Source organism: Rhinoraja longicauda, chromosome 3, assembly GCF_053455715.1.
Source record: "Rhinoraja longicauda isolate Sanriku21f chromosome 3, sRhiLon1.1, whole genome shotgun sequence".
NCBI classification, from domain to species: domain Eukaryota; kingdom Metazoa; phylum Chordata; class Chondrichthyes; order Rajiformes; family Arhynchobatidae; genus Rhinoraja; species Rhinoraja longicauda.
In genome coordinates, this window is record NC_135955.1 from 30,859,563 (window position 1) to 30,877,408 (window position 17,846).

Here is a 17,846-nt window from a genome sequence, read left to right on the forward strand (position 1 = left end):
TTTAGACCAGTTAATAAAGTGGCTACTACACTGCAGAGGTTACGAGTGATCTGCAGCAAAGGAGGAATGCACCACTAGGCAAGTTGGGCATGCAAAATCAAATTAGGGTGGATTTTCATCTTCTCATTTCTCCATTTGAAACTTTGCATGATGGACATTCAAATCTTAACCCTGTTCAGTGTGCACTGAAGATGAAAAGGCCACTGCTAAACCTGTGCTCACCTGAAACAGTGAGGCAAAACAATGAGTGTTGGAAGTGTGACAGGCATGGCGCCAGCCTGCTGGAATTACTGGGAATCAGATCAGCCAATAACCTCAAAAATTCAAATTTAAAAAATAATAATATCAGGAATATTGCTTTTCACTTGGTGAATACTGTCATTTTTTAAATTCCCATCCCTGCCAGCATGCCTGGCCAAAGGGAGTAAAAAAATGACCATTTTTATAAATAGAAATATTCTACTCACAAACTCTAGAGTAACTTAACCACAATACTTTCAACACAATGTGAGATTTTCCATGTTCTCAGGGGTGTTTTTCAGATGCATGTTGAAAATTTCATTGGTGCTACCCTGAAGAACAGCAGGAAAGTTCTCTCCAATGCCCAGGTCAATATTTGTTCCTCAACACACATCAATTATCTTATCATTTTCTCAATGGTATTTGCAACATTGGCAGCCACATTTCAAACATTCCAACATTATCTACCCCTCAGAAAGTACTTTATTATTTGCAAATCAAGTTGCTTCATCCTGCATTACTGGCAGATGCTGGACAGATCTCCCTTTTCCATGATCTGGTAAGAAATGACTGGCAAAATGAAATGATTTCATAAACCAGTGCAGCAAACGATGCCCTATTGATTAAAAAGGGCATCAGTCACAAGGCAATCTACTAACTTGTACATTACTCTAGCATATATTAATCAAAAACATAAAGTAGAGAAAGACTTGGATTTATGCACTGTGTTTCACATCCTCTTCATAACATTTCAAACCATTTTACAGCCAATTAAATCATTGTGTGGTCACTTTTATAATTCTGAATGAGCAGCCAGTTAAAGCACAAGCTTCTGCCATCAGCAATGGGATTGTGAGCAGTTCATGTTTTGAAATTTTGATTGAGATATAAATATTGCCAAATTCACTGGGGAGAACACCCAGCCTCTTCTTAAAAGAGCAATTCTATGGATTCTCTAACACCCAAAATATAAAGTAAAATCCTGCAGATAATGGAACAGAAATCAGAAAGATGCTTCAAATGCTCAGCAAGGAGAGAATATTGGTGGAGAGGGGAAAAGAATCAACACTTTAAGTCAAAGAATTTTGAGAAAGTTATTTGACCCGAGACATTATGCTTGTTAGATCTCTTACACACACCTCAGACAAGATAAAGGGATCTCCTTTAACATCTTATAGGAAAGATAACCCCAGCACTGCACTAGAACTTCAGTCGAGAATATATTGTCCAAGTCTACTGAGCAAAATTGCATATATTTTAAACCTCTGCACAATCTTCGAGATAATTTGACATGATAGCGCAGACAATTGAATCACATTGGGACCAAAAATCATGTTACCCAATATAAGAGTAGGGGAATCAAGAATCAGAGGAAGTTGTTTTAAGGTGAGAGGGGACAGATTTAATAGGAATTTGAGGGGCAATTTTTTTAAAATATAGAGGGTGGTGTGTATATGGAATGAACTGCCCGGAGGATGCAGTTGAGGCAGAAACTATTTTTAAAAATGTAAAAGACATTTGGTCAGGTACATGGATAGGACAGGTTTGGAGGGATATGTACCAAACGCGGGCAGGTGGGACCAGTGCAGATGGGGCACCTTGGTCGAAGAGCGTGTTTTCCATGCAGAATGAGGCTCTGACTAAATCATTAAGATCACAAAAGTACCGCCGTGAAGCCACAAATGCTTCCGTTTCTTGTTTAACAATAACCAAAGCGACTCTCGTAAAAGGGCAGCTCGCATGTTACAGTCCCCATTGTATTAAAACTGAATTCAAAAATCACGCCAGGCCCACTTAATAGACAAGACAATAGACAATAGGTGCAGGAGTAGGCCATTCAGCCCTTCGAGCCAGCACCACCATTCAATGCGATCATGGCTGATCATTCTCAATCAGTACCCCGTTCCTGCCTTCTCCCCATACCCCCTCACTCCGCTATCCTTAAGAGCTCTATCCAGCTCTCTCTTGAAAGCATCCAACGAACTGGCCTCCACTGCCTTCTGAGGCAGAGAATTCCACACCTTCAACACTCTGACTGAAAAAGTTCTTCCTCCTCTCCGTTCTAAATGGCCTACCCCTTATTCTTAAACTGTGGCCCCTTGTTCTGGACTCCCCCAACATTGGGAACATGTTTCTTGCCTCTAATGTGTCCAATCCCCTAATTATCTTATATGTTTCAATAAGATCCCCCCTCATCCTTCTAAATTCCAGTGTATACAAGCCTAATTGCTCCAGCCTTTCAAATGTTAATTATGGCCCTTAAGTAAAAGATTGTTTCTTCAATGCGAGAAGTTTGTGTTTTGCATCGCTTACGGAAATTAGATTTTTAAAAAGGAAAAAAATGTAGCTTCAGTCATGAATAGAGATACAGAAATTTTAAGTTTATTACATTTTCCTTTTCCAAAAAAACACTATATATCCAAAATGAAAATGTTTACTCCTTATTTACAAATGTACAGAATTATCACATAAAATGTACATTAGATAAAATATGTCGAGTAAAATATAGTAATGCAATCTGTTCTGCTTTAAAGTAAAGAATATTATAAAATTAATAATCATTATTGCACGGAGACCACAGAGTGATATTTAGCGGTATTAAGGAGAGACGGGTTACCTGACCTTTGGCAATGCCGTAAACCCGAACTTGCATCGTTTCGCATCCCGTGGCAGGATTTGTTGCATAGATTCCATGTTAGAAAATTTGGCCGACAGTCTCTGAGCACCGTCACGTCAAGTTTTATATATATATATATATGTATGTATAAAGAGAGAGAGAGAGAGCAGGTGATCTGTACCTGAATTCCCTTTTGAAAAGGGAATTGAGTCGTTTGGACTGTAACGGTGAATCCGCCGGTCCTCCAGAGCTTGGGGCTGTTGTAAGGCGCCTAGAATAGCAAAGACCCTGATTTTTACCCTGTTTTCTAATTTCGGATGGGTTTTTTTGTGGACGAGAGGACACGTGCGACTCGTTGGAACGAATCGAAGCTTATCATCGACAGCCTCAGCCGATAGATTCCACTTCAGGCTAATGTTATTCACCTGGACACAGGGGGTAAGTCAATGGCCTTAGCATGCGCCCGCGGTGCAGTGTGTAAGGCAGTGAGTGTTTATATTTACAGGCCAAGGCCTCAGAGCAGTTCCACGCCGTGTTTCTGTTTAGCTACTGGTGTCTTTTCATGTGCAGAGCCAAGTGGTCGGACCTGGAAAATGCTCGATCGCATTTGTGGCACTGGAAAGGTCGATGCCCCGTATGCTTTCGGTAGTGTCTCGTCAGTTCATCCGAACGAGCAAACTTCCAGCCACAGCCTTCCCAGTCGCAGTGATAGGGCTTCTCACCTGCAACATAAGAGGCGCCATCAAGGTCAGGGCTGACTGGTGGTGCAGACAAAGGAAAATACAATAAAAGGACTGGGAGCAAACACGGAGTGGGGCACAGACACAGATAGTAGACTTGGAGAGATACAGGAAAAGTCGAGAGACTCTTGTACATACAGACGCTCAAAGCCACAAACGCGGACTTAGAGACGCAGTGGAGAGAGAGAAACGTATAGACAGACAATCAATGGCACTCACAGATTCTCAAAGGCATAGACACACACACACGTGCAGACTCGAGACACACGCAGAAAAAGCAGAGAGAAACACGTACATATACAGACTCAACACACGCACAGGGCGGGGGAAAGTCTGATGCACACACATGAACACACCAAGAACACAGAAACTCGAGTGAAATGCTCATTCAGACAGACCACAAACGAGACAGTGACATTGACACAGTCTCATTCGCAATTCTGATGAAGGAGTCTTTAATATGAAATTTTACCCGTTTCTTCTTCTCAGATGCTGCTTAATCTGCTGAGTTATTCCACCACTTTCTGCTTTTATATCAAATTACCAGCGTATTTTTTGATGCAAGTAAAACAAACTGCTGCAAGAACTTAGCAGTCAGGCGGCCTCTGTGGTGGGAAATGAATAAACGACGTTACGGATGGGGACCCTTCTTCAGACTTCTATCCCGAATCCTCGTCTGCTCATTTCCACCCACAGATGCTGCCGGATTTGCTGAACTCCTCCAACACTTTGTTGCTCAATAATCCACCGTCTGCAGTCGCTTGTGCCTCCAACCTGCTCAATCCTCTTTGATTTTCAGAGACATTGTTTGGCGGTTCACTCGATCACATCCTTTTGTTTTAAACCATCGATCACATCCTTGGGCTCCCGAACTGCGACTTTTAAACTGCGCATCATCTGCATCAAGTTCAAAACCGATCGAGCCCCTGTGGCGCCTCCTCGTACAATCGTGCGCAAAAAATAATTAAAGGCTTAACCGGCAATGGTTACACTAACATTTTCCCTGACAGTGCTGGAACATCTCGCAGCTCAACGGGAATGAGAGGGAACAACACGGGAAAGAATGTGTGCTAAATTTATCTTAAAAATCTATGTTTGGCGAGTTAAAGAATCGCTTCCCTAAAGTTGAAATAGAAAAAAGATTAGCTATCGACTAGAGTGGGAACTCTTGGCATAGACGGTCTCTTGCTAACGACATCACAGAGAATCCCACACGTGTTACCTGCAGATAGGTACAAAGTGCTGGATTATGGAGTATGGGAGGCGCATTCCCAATCTCGTTGTACCCCTGTACAATGGCAATAAAGATATATTGTATCGTATTGTATTAACTCAGCGGGTCAGACAGCCTGTGTGCGGGGCTTCGGGTTGGGGGAGATCTGTACTCACCCAGCCCACCACGTCTGACTCCATTTGGAAACTTACAATTGATCTCAATGTATATAGACACAAAAAGCTGGAGTAAGTCAGCATCTCTGGAGAAAAGAAATGGGTGACGTTTCGGGTTGAGACCCTTCTTCAGACTTCAGACTCTTACAATACAATACAATGCAATATATCTTTATTATCATTGTACAGGGGTACAACGAGATTGGGAATGCGCCTCCCATACGATGCAATAATTTAATTAGCTAGTCAGTATTAATTTAAACAACCCAACGAACCAAATTGTAACAGTTTTAAAACAGAATAAAGTGCAAGTAGATCTGTGCCGGATCACAAATGTTGGATTAGTGGATTGATAATGGCATATTCTCTGATGCACAGGTCTTGAAACCCAATCACTTATTTTACAGCTCCCTGTCTCTACTTATATTACAACATATCTGGGGGACATGGATAGGACGAGATCCTTCTATCAAATCAGGAGCAACCTTTCCATATCCTTCAGAGATGCTGCCTGACCGGCAAGTTCATTGGCTATATTTAAGAGGGTGTTAGATGTGGCCCTTATGGCTAAAGGGATCAGGGGGTATGGAGAGAAAGCAGGTACAGGTTACTGAGCTGGATGATCAGCCATGATCATATTGAATGGCGGTGCAGGCTCGAAGGGCCGAATGGTCTAATCCTGCACCTATTTTCTATGTTTCTATGTTACTCCAACGCGTTGTTTTTTTCGTGAACCGGCACGTGGTGTTCCTAGTATCTACTTATTTGACTATCTGACTTTACAGCAATGCCGGCAGGGAGTGACTGTACATGTCAAAACAAAATAAAATGGAGGAGGGCAGGTAAGAAGTACCTGTGTGCGTCCGGAGGTGTGCTTTCAGATGTGAGCTTTTGGTGTAAGTCTTTCCACAGCCGGCATAGTCACACGTGTGTGTAGCCACCCTCTTCCTCGGCCAGGAACGCCGACCTCGCTTGGGCTTCTCTTCTCGGGGCGGGTACCCCGAAGGTAACAGCTCTAAATGTGAAGAGGGGGGGGTGCAAGTCAGCATTGCTCCTTCAACCGGGCGCTGAAAGCTTAACGGATTCTTCAAAGAGACTTAGATATAGACTGACCTTGGTACTGGAGGGCAGCCTGCTCCTGGAAGTGGGGGAAGCTGCCTGCCGGGGGGTAGTTCTGCTGGAGAGGGATGGCTGTAGACCTCTGGGGAGCCAGGAGCTGAGATGAGTTGCACGGCCTGTTAATCATGTCCTCTGAAGCCATGGGCGAAGTCACTCTGTTGGTAAACCCGTCCTGATCCTGCCTCGGTCGGCAGGCTTGCCTGTGACTGGGGCCCGGCAGTTGGGCTGCACCCACTCGCCCGTCTAGACCTCCGCCCATTGAACATGTGGCGCTGACACTGAGCGGCTCCTGCTTGACTTTCTGACACACCTGCTGAAGGTGGCTCAAGTGCACGTCGATGGGCGGAGTGGCTTTGGCAATGTGCACCGCCTGGTTGTAATCCCCCGCCTCAGCCGCTGTCCTCAGCACGAACTTGCCATGCAGGCTACGGGGAAGGCAGTAACTGGGGTCGAGGTCTGGCCTCAGGAGTTCGGCCACAAGGCTACCGCCGTTCAGCGGGACCTCGCTGATGTCTGTAATGCTGTAAGACTCTCTCTGGTACAAGTCCGCAGCGTCCCCCTCTGCGCTGGACATCGGGCAGTTGAAGTTGCCGGCAGTGTTTCCCATCGACTCCGAATTCATCGTGTTCGACAAAATAAAATCTAAATCTAACAGCTCGCTCAATTCCTCGTCTTCCCTTCTATATCCCACACTCTGGTTGTCGCTCTCCATGGACCGTCTCAAGTTGTTCATTTCTGCCCTCCATCTCTGTAACAAAATAGTTTTGGTTTCAATGCATGGTTCGGTGTTTAAACGTAACTCACCATATATAATAAGTCAGCCATTAACAACAAACTTGCATACGAGTCATGTCAATTACACATACATAAAGAGATACGGAAGACTTGATAGAGCAGGATATAAAAAAACAAGCTATATCAGTTTATCACATGAATATACAATGCATCAACTTTTTTTAAACTTCCATTCATCGCTAAAGTACATGCATGCATTAAGGAATGCCTTGAAGTCCGGCGTTAGCAATAATCATTGATTACCTACATTTTGTAAATTATCTGAACTTAATCCCAACAAGTGCGTCTAGTAGGACCTGGAAGTCAATTACTCGCTGTCAATGTGTAAGAAGGAACTGTAAATGCTGGTTTGAACCGAAGATAGACACTAAAAGCTGGAGTAACTCAGTCTACCCGCTGCCAATGCTCGATTTAAGAAAATTTGACAAGGAGTAAGGTTTAGAATTTGAACAAGAGAATGAAACACTACATAATCATTAACTCTGCGCTTACATTGTACGCCATGTGTTGTCCCGTGGATGTGTCCATACCCTTCCCATTCGAGCTGGTGGCGAACGTGTTTATGGGCGGGAGGACGGTCCCGGACAGAGCCATGTCAAACTCAGTCTGCGGCCGCCTGCAGTTAACATCAAGCACATGAAGTTGGTCAGCTTTACACGGCTTCCCTGCGCAGCATCCCGGAATCACACAAGTGTCCCTCCCTAAAACCCCGCCGACAACTTAAAATAATACCCACCTCATTAATACCGAGCTGAGCAATTGCAAAACCTGCGAACAGGGAACACCTGCGCTGGGGACGGCCGGGGCATGGAGTGCGATGTCTTCCCTACTACAGCAGGAGCCTTTTAGTTTGAGCCCGATGGCAGAGGCAGAGAGTAGAGAGGAGGTGCTGGGAAGCGCCTGTGCTTTCTATTGCAGGAGAGGCATGGCCGTGCATTCGCTCCACGGGAAGGGCAGCATTGCAGGGTTTGCTTCTTCTGGTGGTGTTCCTCTGGATTGGCTGCCAGTGGTGCATTTGCCTGGCGCCTTTGCTGGCGGTGCGGAGGGGAACGGGCGGGCTCACCGTCCCTGGAGCGAGAGACTGTCAAGTCCAGCGAGCGCCGCGCTCCCTTATTGAATCTCCATGGACCCGCCCCTTTGTGCCGGCCCCCGCGCCGCGCCCGCCGCCCTCGGCCCCGCCCCCTCCTCCCCTCCCAGCGCCGCCGTCGCCGCCGCCACACCAGCCATGGAGTTGCCATGGAGACGCCGCGGCAACATCAACAACCCGCTGGCAGCCGCGGCCAATCAACGGGCGAGGGGCGGCGCCCGCTGACGTCAACAATGGGCGTCGGGAAGAGCCCCACCCGCTTCGCTCGCGTCACGGTGACGTGGAGGTGCCCGGAAGGGAAGCTTGTAACTATTTGGGAGCAAAAACAGTGGCAACGGCAAAGCGCTGCCTCTTGCACGGCTTTATTTATCCCGCCATGTGTCGAGGAGCAACAAACTTGTTTGGGATAAATAAAGCCGGTGTAAGCCGTTTTTACACCCACTTCTGCAATCCAACCCCCCCCTCCCATCCCCTTCTGCAAAGACGGGCACTTTCATTGAGAAATACAATTGATGTTTACATGCATTTACACGGGGACAACATATTGGCAAAGGGACAAGGAGCCGCCACATTCTTTCTCCGGCTCAGCTATCTCCCTTTACTGCAGCTGGAAAGTCAGACGTGTTATACGAGAGGAGAGAGTTTACTTGAATCATTTTCTTTTTGCATTTGCTCACAACAAATTGACAAGAATTCACCGAGTATGGCCATGAAAACCCCTTGATTGTCAGGATCAGGGTTAACATTTCGTCCGAACGTTTCCGAAACTAACTGTCGGATTTCCCTACCGTTTGCATCCCCTCGAAACAGATATTAAACAATCGAGGAGCAAAATCTGCAAATATTAACGTTTCTATCAACTTGTTATTACTTGTGCTGGTAGTTTAACTTATTCGGATAATGGACAATTCAAATTCATTCGACTTTTTAGTGTTTGGATTTACAAACATAGGAGACCCCACAATGTGCACAGTGCAATGGGGACAGGCAACAGGGTTCGGTTTGACAGCATTTAAAACGCCAGTGGGTCGAGTGTCTTCCTCGCATTCTGCTGGATAGAATGCCAGTTTCTCCATTCATTCAAAATTACTACAGGATTATTAACATGAATTGGGTGGAGGAAAGATGAATTAACTGGCGAGATCAAGGACCTCCCTCATTCCCTTTCAGGCTGCCGAGATCGCTGGCATGTGTTGGCTGACAAACGCCTCTCTGTTCATTGATAACGACCGCAGTGACGTCAGTGGCATTCTCAATGTTGAATGAGCAACTTTTTGTTCGTGACCGCATTCCTATTTTATCTGCATTCAGAATGGTGGCTTCCTGCTCCTCAGAGGCAAGCACTGGGAAGGGGGCAGGGCCAGAACAGGGGCCCTCTTGGAGGATGCCAGCGGGACTCGGGCCAGTTTATTTGGGATCGTGTCTCATGTAATTCACTAACTTCGGTAAGAAGCAACATACTTTATTGGCTACCATACCCCGCTCTCTCCCTCTCAAGCTCTCAAAGCACCAGGGTTCAGATCGTTTCCCCTAAAGAGTTTGATTAAAAATGAAAGGGTGTCATGCATCAGAATAATAATTAAGCATTTAGAAAATAGACCTGATCTTATCGCTTTTTAATTGCTGCGAGGATCTTAAACGATATCCCTAGAGGTTGCATCGGGAATTGTAGATAGCCGTCTATCCCGCTCATCATACATTTGCTGCTCCGAGTCATGGTACTGTATTCACATTGACAGCCAGGAACATTTTCTTTCGACAAGTTCCAATATTTTCTAGTCAGAAGGTGCTGGAAACACCCATCAGTTTTAGGTGAAAGATGCTGCCTGACAAGCTGTATTACTGTTTTATTTCAGATTTCCAGCATTTGCATTTTCTTAATTTTAATCAGCATTTTCAATGCCCCCACCCCCCCCCCCCCAAGATTTCCAGCAAAATAATGAAGGGAATAGATAGGGCGAATGCATAGAGTCTTTTACCCAAGGTAGGGGGATCTAGAACCAGAGGGCATAGGTTTAAGGTGTGAGGGGAAAGATTTAATAAGAACACAAGGGGCAGCATTTTCACTCAGAGGATGGCGGGTGTAAGGAGCGATTTGTCGAAAGGTAGTTGAGGGAGGTACTGCAGGGCATTTAAAAGACGCGGAGTGATACATGGATGCATGAGAAAGTTTCAGAGTGACATGGGCCGAACATGGGTAAACGGATTAACTTAGATGAAGCATATCGGTTGGCATGGACGACTTGGCTCGAATTACCTGTTTCCGTGCTGTATGACTATATGACTAATTCTGTTGACAAAGATTATTTTATTTCGCGTGCATCGGTTTTCTTTTTACCTTACTTGCACACTCATCTTGCTTTCTCCTGCTATGTTTTGAGCATGGTAGAATCCAGTGCTTTCGACGAACAAATCCTGCAGTGTTTGCCAGCGAGTGTGTGTGTCCCTCAGATCTACCAGAGGCAAGTAATAGTAACTTACACGAAATTAAAGGGCAGTATCGCCGATGACGGATATCTGAAATTAAACAAAAGCTGGAAATTCTGAAAAAAGCTCAGCAGATCAAACGTGCTGAATGAAAAAAAGAAGTAACGTTTAGGTCAATCAACTTTCATCGGAACTTAAACATCAATTGTGTAAGAAGGAACTGCAGATGCTGGTTTAAACCGAAGATAAACACACAAAAGTTGGAGTAACTCAGCGAGACAGGCAGCTAATTGTTTGTCTGGCTCTCATCAATAAATCACCGAATCCAACGCCTATTTCGAAATCTTTCTTCAGGTAAAACTGATATTAAAGAGATGCAGTGAATTTATACACATGTAACTGATACGAAATTACACCCTCGTGAATTATATTTTAGAACATTCAAAAACATGATGAAAGAGGAAAAACATTTAAAACCCCGAAAGCAAAAAAGACCCGTCTAAAATCATTTAGTTAATGGCTATTTCATTTGCAGAAAAATAAGGACGCTACTGATTCCGTCGTGGCGAAGAGAAAGTAAATTCAGAGATCGTTTCGTTCTTCATCCCAGTTTGATTTTCTTAAAGATAATCACATTGAATTTTGAAAGCAAACAGCTCAAATCCTATAATTATCACCCACATTCAGTTTTAGGTAGAGATTTCAAAACTTCAGATGATCGATATTCCCAAATTATAGAAAGAGACTCAAAAACAGAAAATCAGAATCCGATCTATTTCCAAGAAGTTCTAAATATCAATTCTTCTGGAGCAGAGGCCTCTTACATGGTTACCGATTAACTTCAGATTGCTCCTCTCTGCTTGTCTTCTTAGGTGGCCTCTCTGCATTGAAGACGCACTTGTTTCAATGCCAGTTCTATTGCTCTTGAAATGACTGATCAGATCAACTCGGGGCTCACAGACCATAGGTATGCCAGGAGATCCTGGGCTGGGCAGGTGGATGGGGAGTTTGGGAGGTGCTTTGCTCCTCCTGCCACTTATGCTCTGTGTAAAGATGTTTCCTCACAAATGGTCTTGATGATCCCAGTCCCAACCCAACTGCTCCACCAACTTTCAGGGTTGGTGGGCCAGGGATCCCCAGGAATTTGAAGAAGGGTCTCGACCCGAAACATCACCCATTCCTTCTCTCCAGAGATGATGCCTGACCCGCTGAGTTACTCCAGCAATTTGTGATACCATCTATTTGTACCAGCATCTGCAGTTATTTTCCTACACTCCAGCGTTTTGTGTCTATTCCCAGGAATCGGTGGGGATGTTGATTTTTTTCAATGAGGCTTTAGAACATATTGAGTCTTTTCCCCTATACACCTGATAGTTCTGAGCTCCAACACAACCTCTTTCAGAAGTCTGTTTCAAGCAAGTGAAAGACACGGCCTGCTCAATGAAGCCATCTGAGTGTAACTACAGCTGCCACGCCAAGGTCATTGACCTGTGAGGGGACATTGGCTCGACCCTGGGACTTTCCATCGCCCGGTGGGGGCTTCAAGGGGTTGGGAGCCTCGATCGCCTCGTGGCACCACGGGAGAAGAACGAGGAGGAGATAAGACTTTGCCTTCCATCACAGTAAGGGTATGCCTAGAGCAATCACTGTGATGGCTGTTTTGTGTAAAAAATTGTATCTGTGTGTCTTGTGTTCTTTAATGTCTACTGCCGGACCCTGACGTGAGAGGACGCTGGCGTTGATTATTCGCCGCTTTTCCGTCAGGATAGTTTGTCTGTTTGTCTGTTTGTTTCTATGTTAATTGTATTTGTAAAGCGCTTTGTGCATGTGTTAAGGCGCTATATAAAATAAATATATTATTATTATTATTATTATTGACTTTGGTTTGCTTCTCCTGCCAGCAGACTGAGGATTTGGTGCATGGTAACACAGGTGATATTTCTCCATGCATCGAAGCACTGGGTTTGATGAATCCAAGTCTCAAATGCATAGAGAAAGGCATGAATCTGCTGCCCAATGAGCTTTATGCTGGTTTTGAGATCTTCATCGTAGGTCATAAGGTCATAAGTAATAGGGGCAGAATTAGGCCATTCATAGAAACATAGAAACATAAAAAATCGGTGCAGGAGGAGGCCATTCGGTACTTTGAGCCAGCACCGCCATTCATTGTGATCATGGCTGATCATCCACAATCAGTAACCCGTGCCTGCCTTCTCTCCATATCCCTGGGTTCCACTAGCCCCTCGAGCTCTATCTAACTCTCTCTTAAATTCATCCAGTGATTTGGCCTCCACTGCCCTCTGTGGCAGAGAATTCCACAAATTCACAACTCTCCGGGTTAAAAAGTTCCGTCTCACCTGTTTTAAATGGCCTCCCCTTTATTCTAAGACTGTGGCCCCTGGTTCTGGACTCACCCAACATTGGGAACATTTTTCCTGCATCTAGCTTGTGCAGTCCTTTTATAATTTTATATGTCTCTATAAGATCCCCTCTCATCCTTCTAAACTCCAGTGAATAAAAGCCTAGTCTTTTCAATCTTTCCTCATATGACAGTCCCGCCATCCCAGGGATCAATCTCGTGAACCTATGCTGCAGTGCCTCAATTACAAGGATGCCCTTCCTCAAATTAGGAGACCAAAACTGTACACAATACTCCAGATGTGGTCTTACCAGGGCCCTATACAACTGCAGAAGAATCTCTTTACTCCTATACTGTAATCATCTCATTATGAAGGCCAACATGCCATTAGCTTTCTTCACTGCCTGCTGTACCTGCACGCCAACTTTCAGTGACTGGTGTACAAGGACACCCAGGTCTCGCTGCACTTCCCCCTTACCTAACCTGACACCATTGAGATAATAATCTGCTCCTTGTTTTTGTTGCCAAAGTGGATAACCTCACATTTATCTACATTATACAGCATCTGCAATGCATCTGCCCACTCACTCAACCTGTCCAGGTCACCCTGCAACCTCCTAACTTCCTCTTAGCAGTTCACACTGCCACCCAGCTTTGTGTCATCTGCAAACTTGCTAGTGTTACTTTTAATTCCATCATCTAAATCTTTAATATATATGGTAAATAGTTGCAGTCCCAACACCGAGCCTTGCGGCACTCCACTCGCCACTGCCTGCCATTCTGAAGGACCCGTTTACTCCTACTCTTTGCTTCCTGTCTGCCAACCAATTCTCTATCCATGTCAACACTCTATCCCCAATACCATGTGCTCTCATTTTGCTCACCAATCTCCCGTGTGGAACCTTATCAAAGGTTAGAAAGCCTAGATACATTACATCCACTGGCTCCCCTTCATCCATTTTACTTGTCACATCCTCAAAAAATTCCGGAAGATTAGTCAACTTCCAGAAGATTAGAACATTCGGCTCATCAAGTCTACTCTGTCATTCAATCGTGGCTGATCTATCTCTCCCTCCTAACCCCATTATCCTGCCTTCATAACTCCTGACACCCATATTAATCAAGAATCTATCTATCTCTGCATTTAAAATATTCATTGACTTGGCCTCCCCAGCCTTCTGTGGCAAATAATTCCACAGATTCACCACCCTCTGGCTAAAGACATTCCTCCTCATCTCCTTCCTAAAGTAACATCCTTTAATTCTGAGACTATGATGTCTAGTCCTAGACTCTCCCACTTGTGGAAACATCCTCCCCACATTCACTCTATCCAAGCCTTTCACTATTCGGTACATTTCAATGAGGTCCCCCCTCATTCTTCTTAATTCTAGCGAGTACAGGCCCAGTGCCGTTATCTTCAAATCATATCGTCAAATCGTCTTTCCATCACATGGAAAATGCACAGTGCACCAACATTGGCTTCAGCGCTCCAGTGCTGGTGCTCTGAAGCCAATGGCACATTTCACCATCAAATTCTGCATTTGAACTGATTCTGAGATTTGAGGTGTGGTGCACATTTTCCATGGTCTTGCTATAGACCTTAATTGTCAAAATCATTGTTGTAAAACAGGGGTAAGTTAGCCCCACTATTCCTTTGTCCAACCACTCCCTCCACACCACATCACCACCATAGATATCCATGCATACCTCATTAAGGCCAAGCCTACTGACAGCCTTACTGTCAGAACTAAGATCTACTTTGTTCAATATTTGTCCCATTTCTTAATTGTAAAGCTTTAGATATCCCATAACAGTAATATCCAGCCAAAGAGTTCACATCTGTGACAGCCGCCGAACATCTATGACATCGCTGCCAAAATCCAGCACGCTGGCCTTTAAAAACAAAATCAAAAATAGGTGGTTGAGTGTTATGTCACACTCCACATACACCAATCAGCCAAAACATTGTGATCTGATGAGCCAAAACATTATGATGCCTAATATGCCTAATATGCTGTTGGTCTTCTGTGTGCAGCCCCATAAGCAGCAGGGTGCGATGCACTGTGTATTGTGACACATTCCTCCCGTGACCACCATTAAAATTTTCTGTGACTTGTGCAACAGTAGACCTTTTGTCGGTTCAGACCAGACGAGATAGCCTTCGTTGCCCTTGCGCATCGATGAGCCTTGGGCACCCAACACCCCATCGCCGGTTTGTGGTTTGACCCTCCTCAGACCACTGTCAGTAGGTACTAACCACTGCTGACTGGGAGCACCCCACAAGCCTTGCCGTTTCAGAGATGCTCTGACTCAGTCATCTGGCCATAACAATATGGCCCTTGTCAAAGTCGCTCAGGTTTTTACTCCTGCCCATTTCTCCTCCATCTAACACATCAACATCAAGAACTGACTGCCTAATATAGAACTTGCTGTCTAATATATCCCACCCCTTGACAGGTGCCATTGTAACAAGATAATCAATGTTATTCACTTCGCCTGTCAGTGATCATCATTTTTGGATGATCGGTGTAGTTACCCCATTATAAACCAACAGTTATTCCTCTCAATTCAAATGGGAGATGATGAGTACTGTGTGGTGTTCTGTATATGTAAGAACAATGTGAAGAAAGGTACCATGTGTAGGACACAAAGTGCTGGAGTAACTCAGACAGCATCTCTGGAGAGCATAGATAGGTGACATTTCAGCTCAAGACCCTTCATAAGATTCAGTCCCTTTTGTGTATTAAACAGCATCTCCAGTTCTTTGTTTCTAAGATACCATGTGTGATTCTTTTCGTGCAACAAATCATTTAATGAATGAATGAATGATACCTTATTGTCACATATATCTAGGGTACCTAGGTATAGTAAAATGCTTTGTTTTGCATACAAACTAGGCGGTACACAAGTGTCTGAAGACCCGAAACGTCACCAATTCCTTCTCTCCAGGGATGCTGCCTGTCCCGTTGAGTTACTCCAGCTATTTTGTGTCTAACTTTGGTTTAAACCAGCATCTGCAGTCCCTTCCTACACAGTAAATATGTCACCATGTGTTGGTGCTGACATGAACCCAAGAAGTTTACCCATGAAGCTTTCACATTGGGTTGAACTAATATTTCAATTTAAATGCGAGAATGCCTCATCTCCTTGAGTAAATAGCTTATCTTAGAGTTATAGGGTGATGCGGCACATGAACAGGTCACTTGGCCCACAAGATTCAATCTGACCATCAAGAAAACACCTGTACAAATCCCATTTACACCAAGATTCTACAGCCCTCCACATCTTAGCAATTCAAATGCTTGCTTTGATACATGTCGAATATTGTGAGAGTACATGCCTCCACTATCCTCTCAATGCATTCCTGAACAGGGCTCAACAGCAGTGCAATCGTCTTAACTACGACAGGGGGTGTCAAAGTGGCCAGAATGTCACCATTATGCCAGTGGGAACAGACGGTTCTTTTCATTGCAAGTTGTGCACTCTTGGTCCTGTGAGTGTAATGGAAGCCCCACTCAACATTATAGCTAGTCATGATCAAAGCTTCTTGTTGAGCAGCTTTATCAATGCATTGATTTCCTTCTGGAAGATATATACCCGAACGTATGATTTTTCCACAGATTTCAAAGTCCAATTGCAGTTGCAACTTGTGTTACGAAATTGCGAACACGGCATCTTACACAGAGAAGATCTCAGCACTGTTTAGAAAATGTACCAGGGCCCCTGTTTTTCTTATAAGGCGTCTTTGGCCAAGGTACTCCGGAAATCTCTCAGCCATTGGTATGAAACAGTGTAACTTGAACTATCACATCCACTGGTAATGCGGCACCCCGTTGTCATCCACTTGTTGTACCCGCCTACACTACATGCCTGTAGTGGTATTTGAATCTTTAACCTCCTGATTCACAGACGAGAGTGCTTCCCGCAGATCTATAGTTCACAATTGGTTCATTCAGCGGAAGCACTGGACGTGTCCTAACGTAGGGTCGCAGAGCCTAAAGTCAACTGTTTATTTTTCCACGGATGCTGGCTGACCTAATGAGCTTTTTTCCAGGATTTTCTGGGGGATTTTCAGTGGATGAATTTGTGTTCATTTATATATATTTATTTTCATATTTACGCAGTCCTGTTTGAATTCCGTCTGCGTGTGGTTTTGTTTCCTCAGGTGGCTTGCCGATGAATTAATCTGAACCAGCGCACCGAAATCTACCAATGTCTGCCATTCTGGGGACATCGGCTTCTCACCAAAACTCAGTTTATTTCTGAGATCCAGGGTGATCGACGCACGGTGAAAACGGCGCCAGGCACCCATACTCCATTGTCCGAAATATAACCCAGAGACCAGTTCACACGTACTCCAAACTACATATTTCAATTTTAACTGCATTAAACAAAATCCCCATAATTATTAACAGGCCTTGCGGCCCAACTTTCCCACACCGACTAACATGTCCCATCTACACTAGTCCCACTTCCCTGCGTTTGGCCCATGTCCCTCTAAACCGGTCCTATCCACGTACCCGTCTAAATGTTTCTTAAACGTTGCGATAGTACCTGCCTCTACTACCTCCGCCAGCAGCTCATTCTATACACCCACCACCCTTTGTGTGAAAAAGTTACCCTTTAGATTCTTATTAAATCCCCCCCCCCCCCCCCTTCACCTTAAACCTATGTCCTTTGGTCTCGATCCCCTACTCTGGGCAAGCGACTCTGTGCGTCTACCCGATGTAACAATTGTTTTAATCCTTTTGACAAATCCCAAGAATTAAAAATAAAACCTGTTGCGAGAACATAGGGCATATTCAGCACATACACGTGGGATAGTGGATAGGTATGTTAATCCGACAGACCTGCTTATCTGAAGTGATATAGCAAAACCATAGATAGGCACAAAATGCTGGAGTAACTCAGCGGGACAGGCAGCATCTCTGGAGAGAAGGAATGGGTGACGTTTCGGGTCGAGACCCTTCTTCAGACTGGTTAGGGATAAGGGAAAGGAGAGATATATTTGCGGTGATGTGAAGAGGTGAAGAACAATGATTGAAAGATATGCAGAAAAGCAACGATGATAAA

At 44.6% G+C, this 17,846-nt stretch overlaps 1 protein-coding gene across 4 annotated transcripts in view; it reads right to left on the bottom strand.

Moving 5' to 3' along the window:
• Positions 1–2,738: 2,738 nt before the first annotated feature.
• Positions 2,739–17,846, bottom strand: part of LOC144592358 (Krueppel-like factor 4) — a 48,350-nt gene continuing 33,242 nt past the window's right edge. Inside the window, exons 1-5 of one of the 4 annotated variants that reach the window (XM_078396905.1) lie at positions 10,326–10,409; positions 7,393–7,516; positions 6,100–6,853; positions 5,840–6,001; positions 2,739–3,579 (exon numbers count right to left, since the gene is read on the bottom strand). In XM_078396905.1, the coding sequence (XP_078253031.1) occupies positions 3,404–3,579; positions 5,840–6,001; positions 6,100–6,853; positions 7,393–7,516; positions 10,326–10,342 (1,233 nt within the window). In that variant the 5' untranslated portion in view covers positions 10,343–10,409 and the 3' untranslated portion in view covers positions 2,739–3,403. Of the gene's footprint in view, positions 3,580–5,839; positions 6,002–6,099; positions 6,854–7,392; positions 7,517–7,636; positions 7,960–10,325; positions 10,410–17,846 lie in introns of those variants that run through there. The other 3 variants (XM_078396906.1, XM_078396908.1, XM_078396907.1) reach the window with 3 other exon arrangements.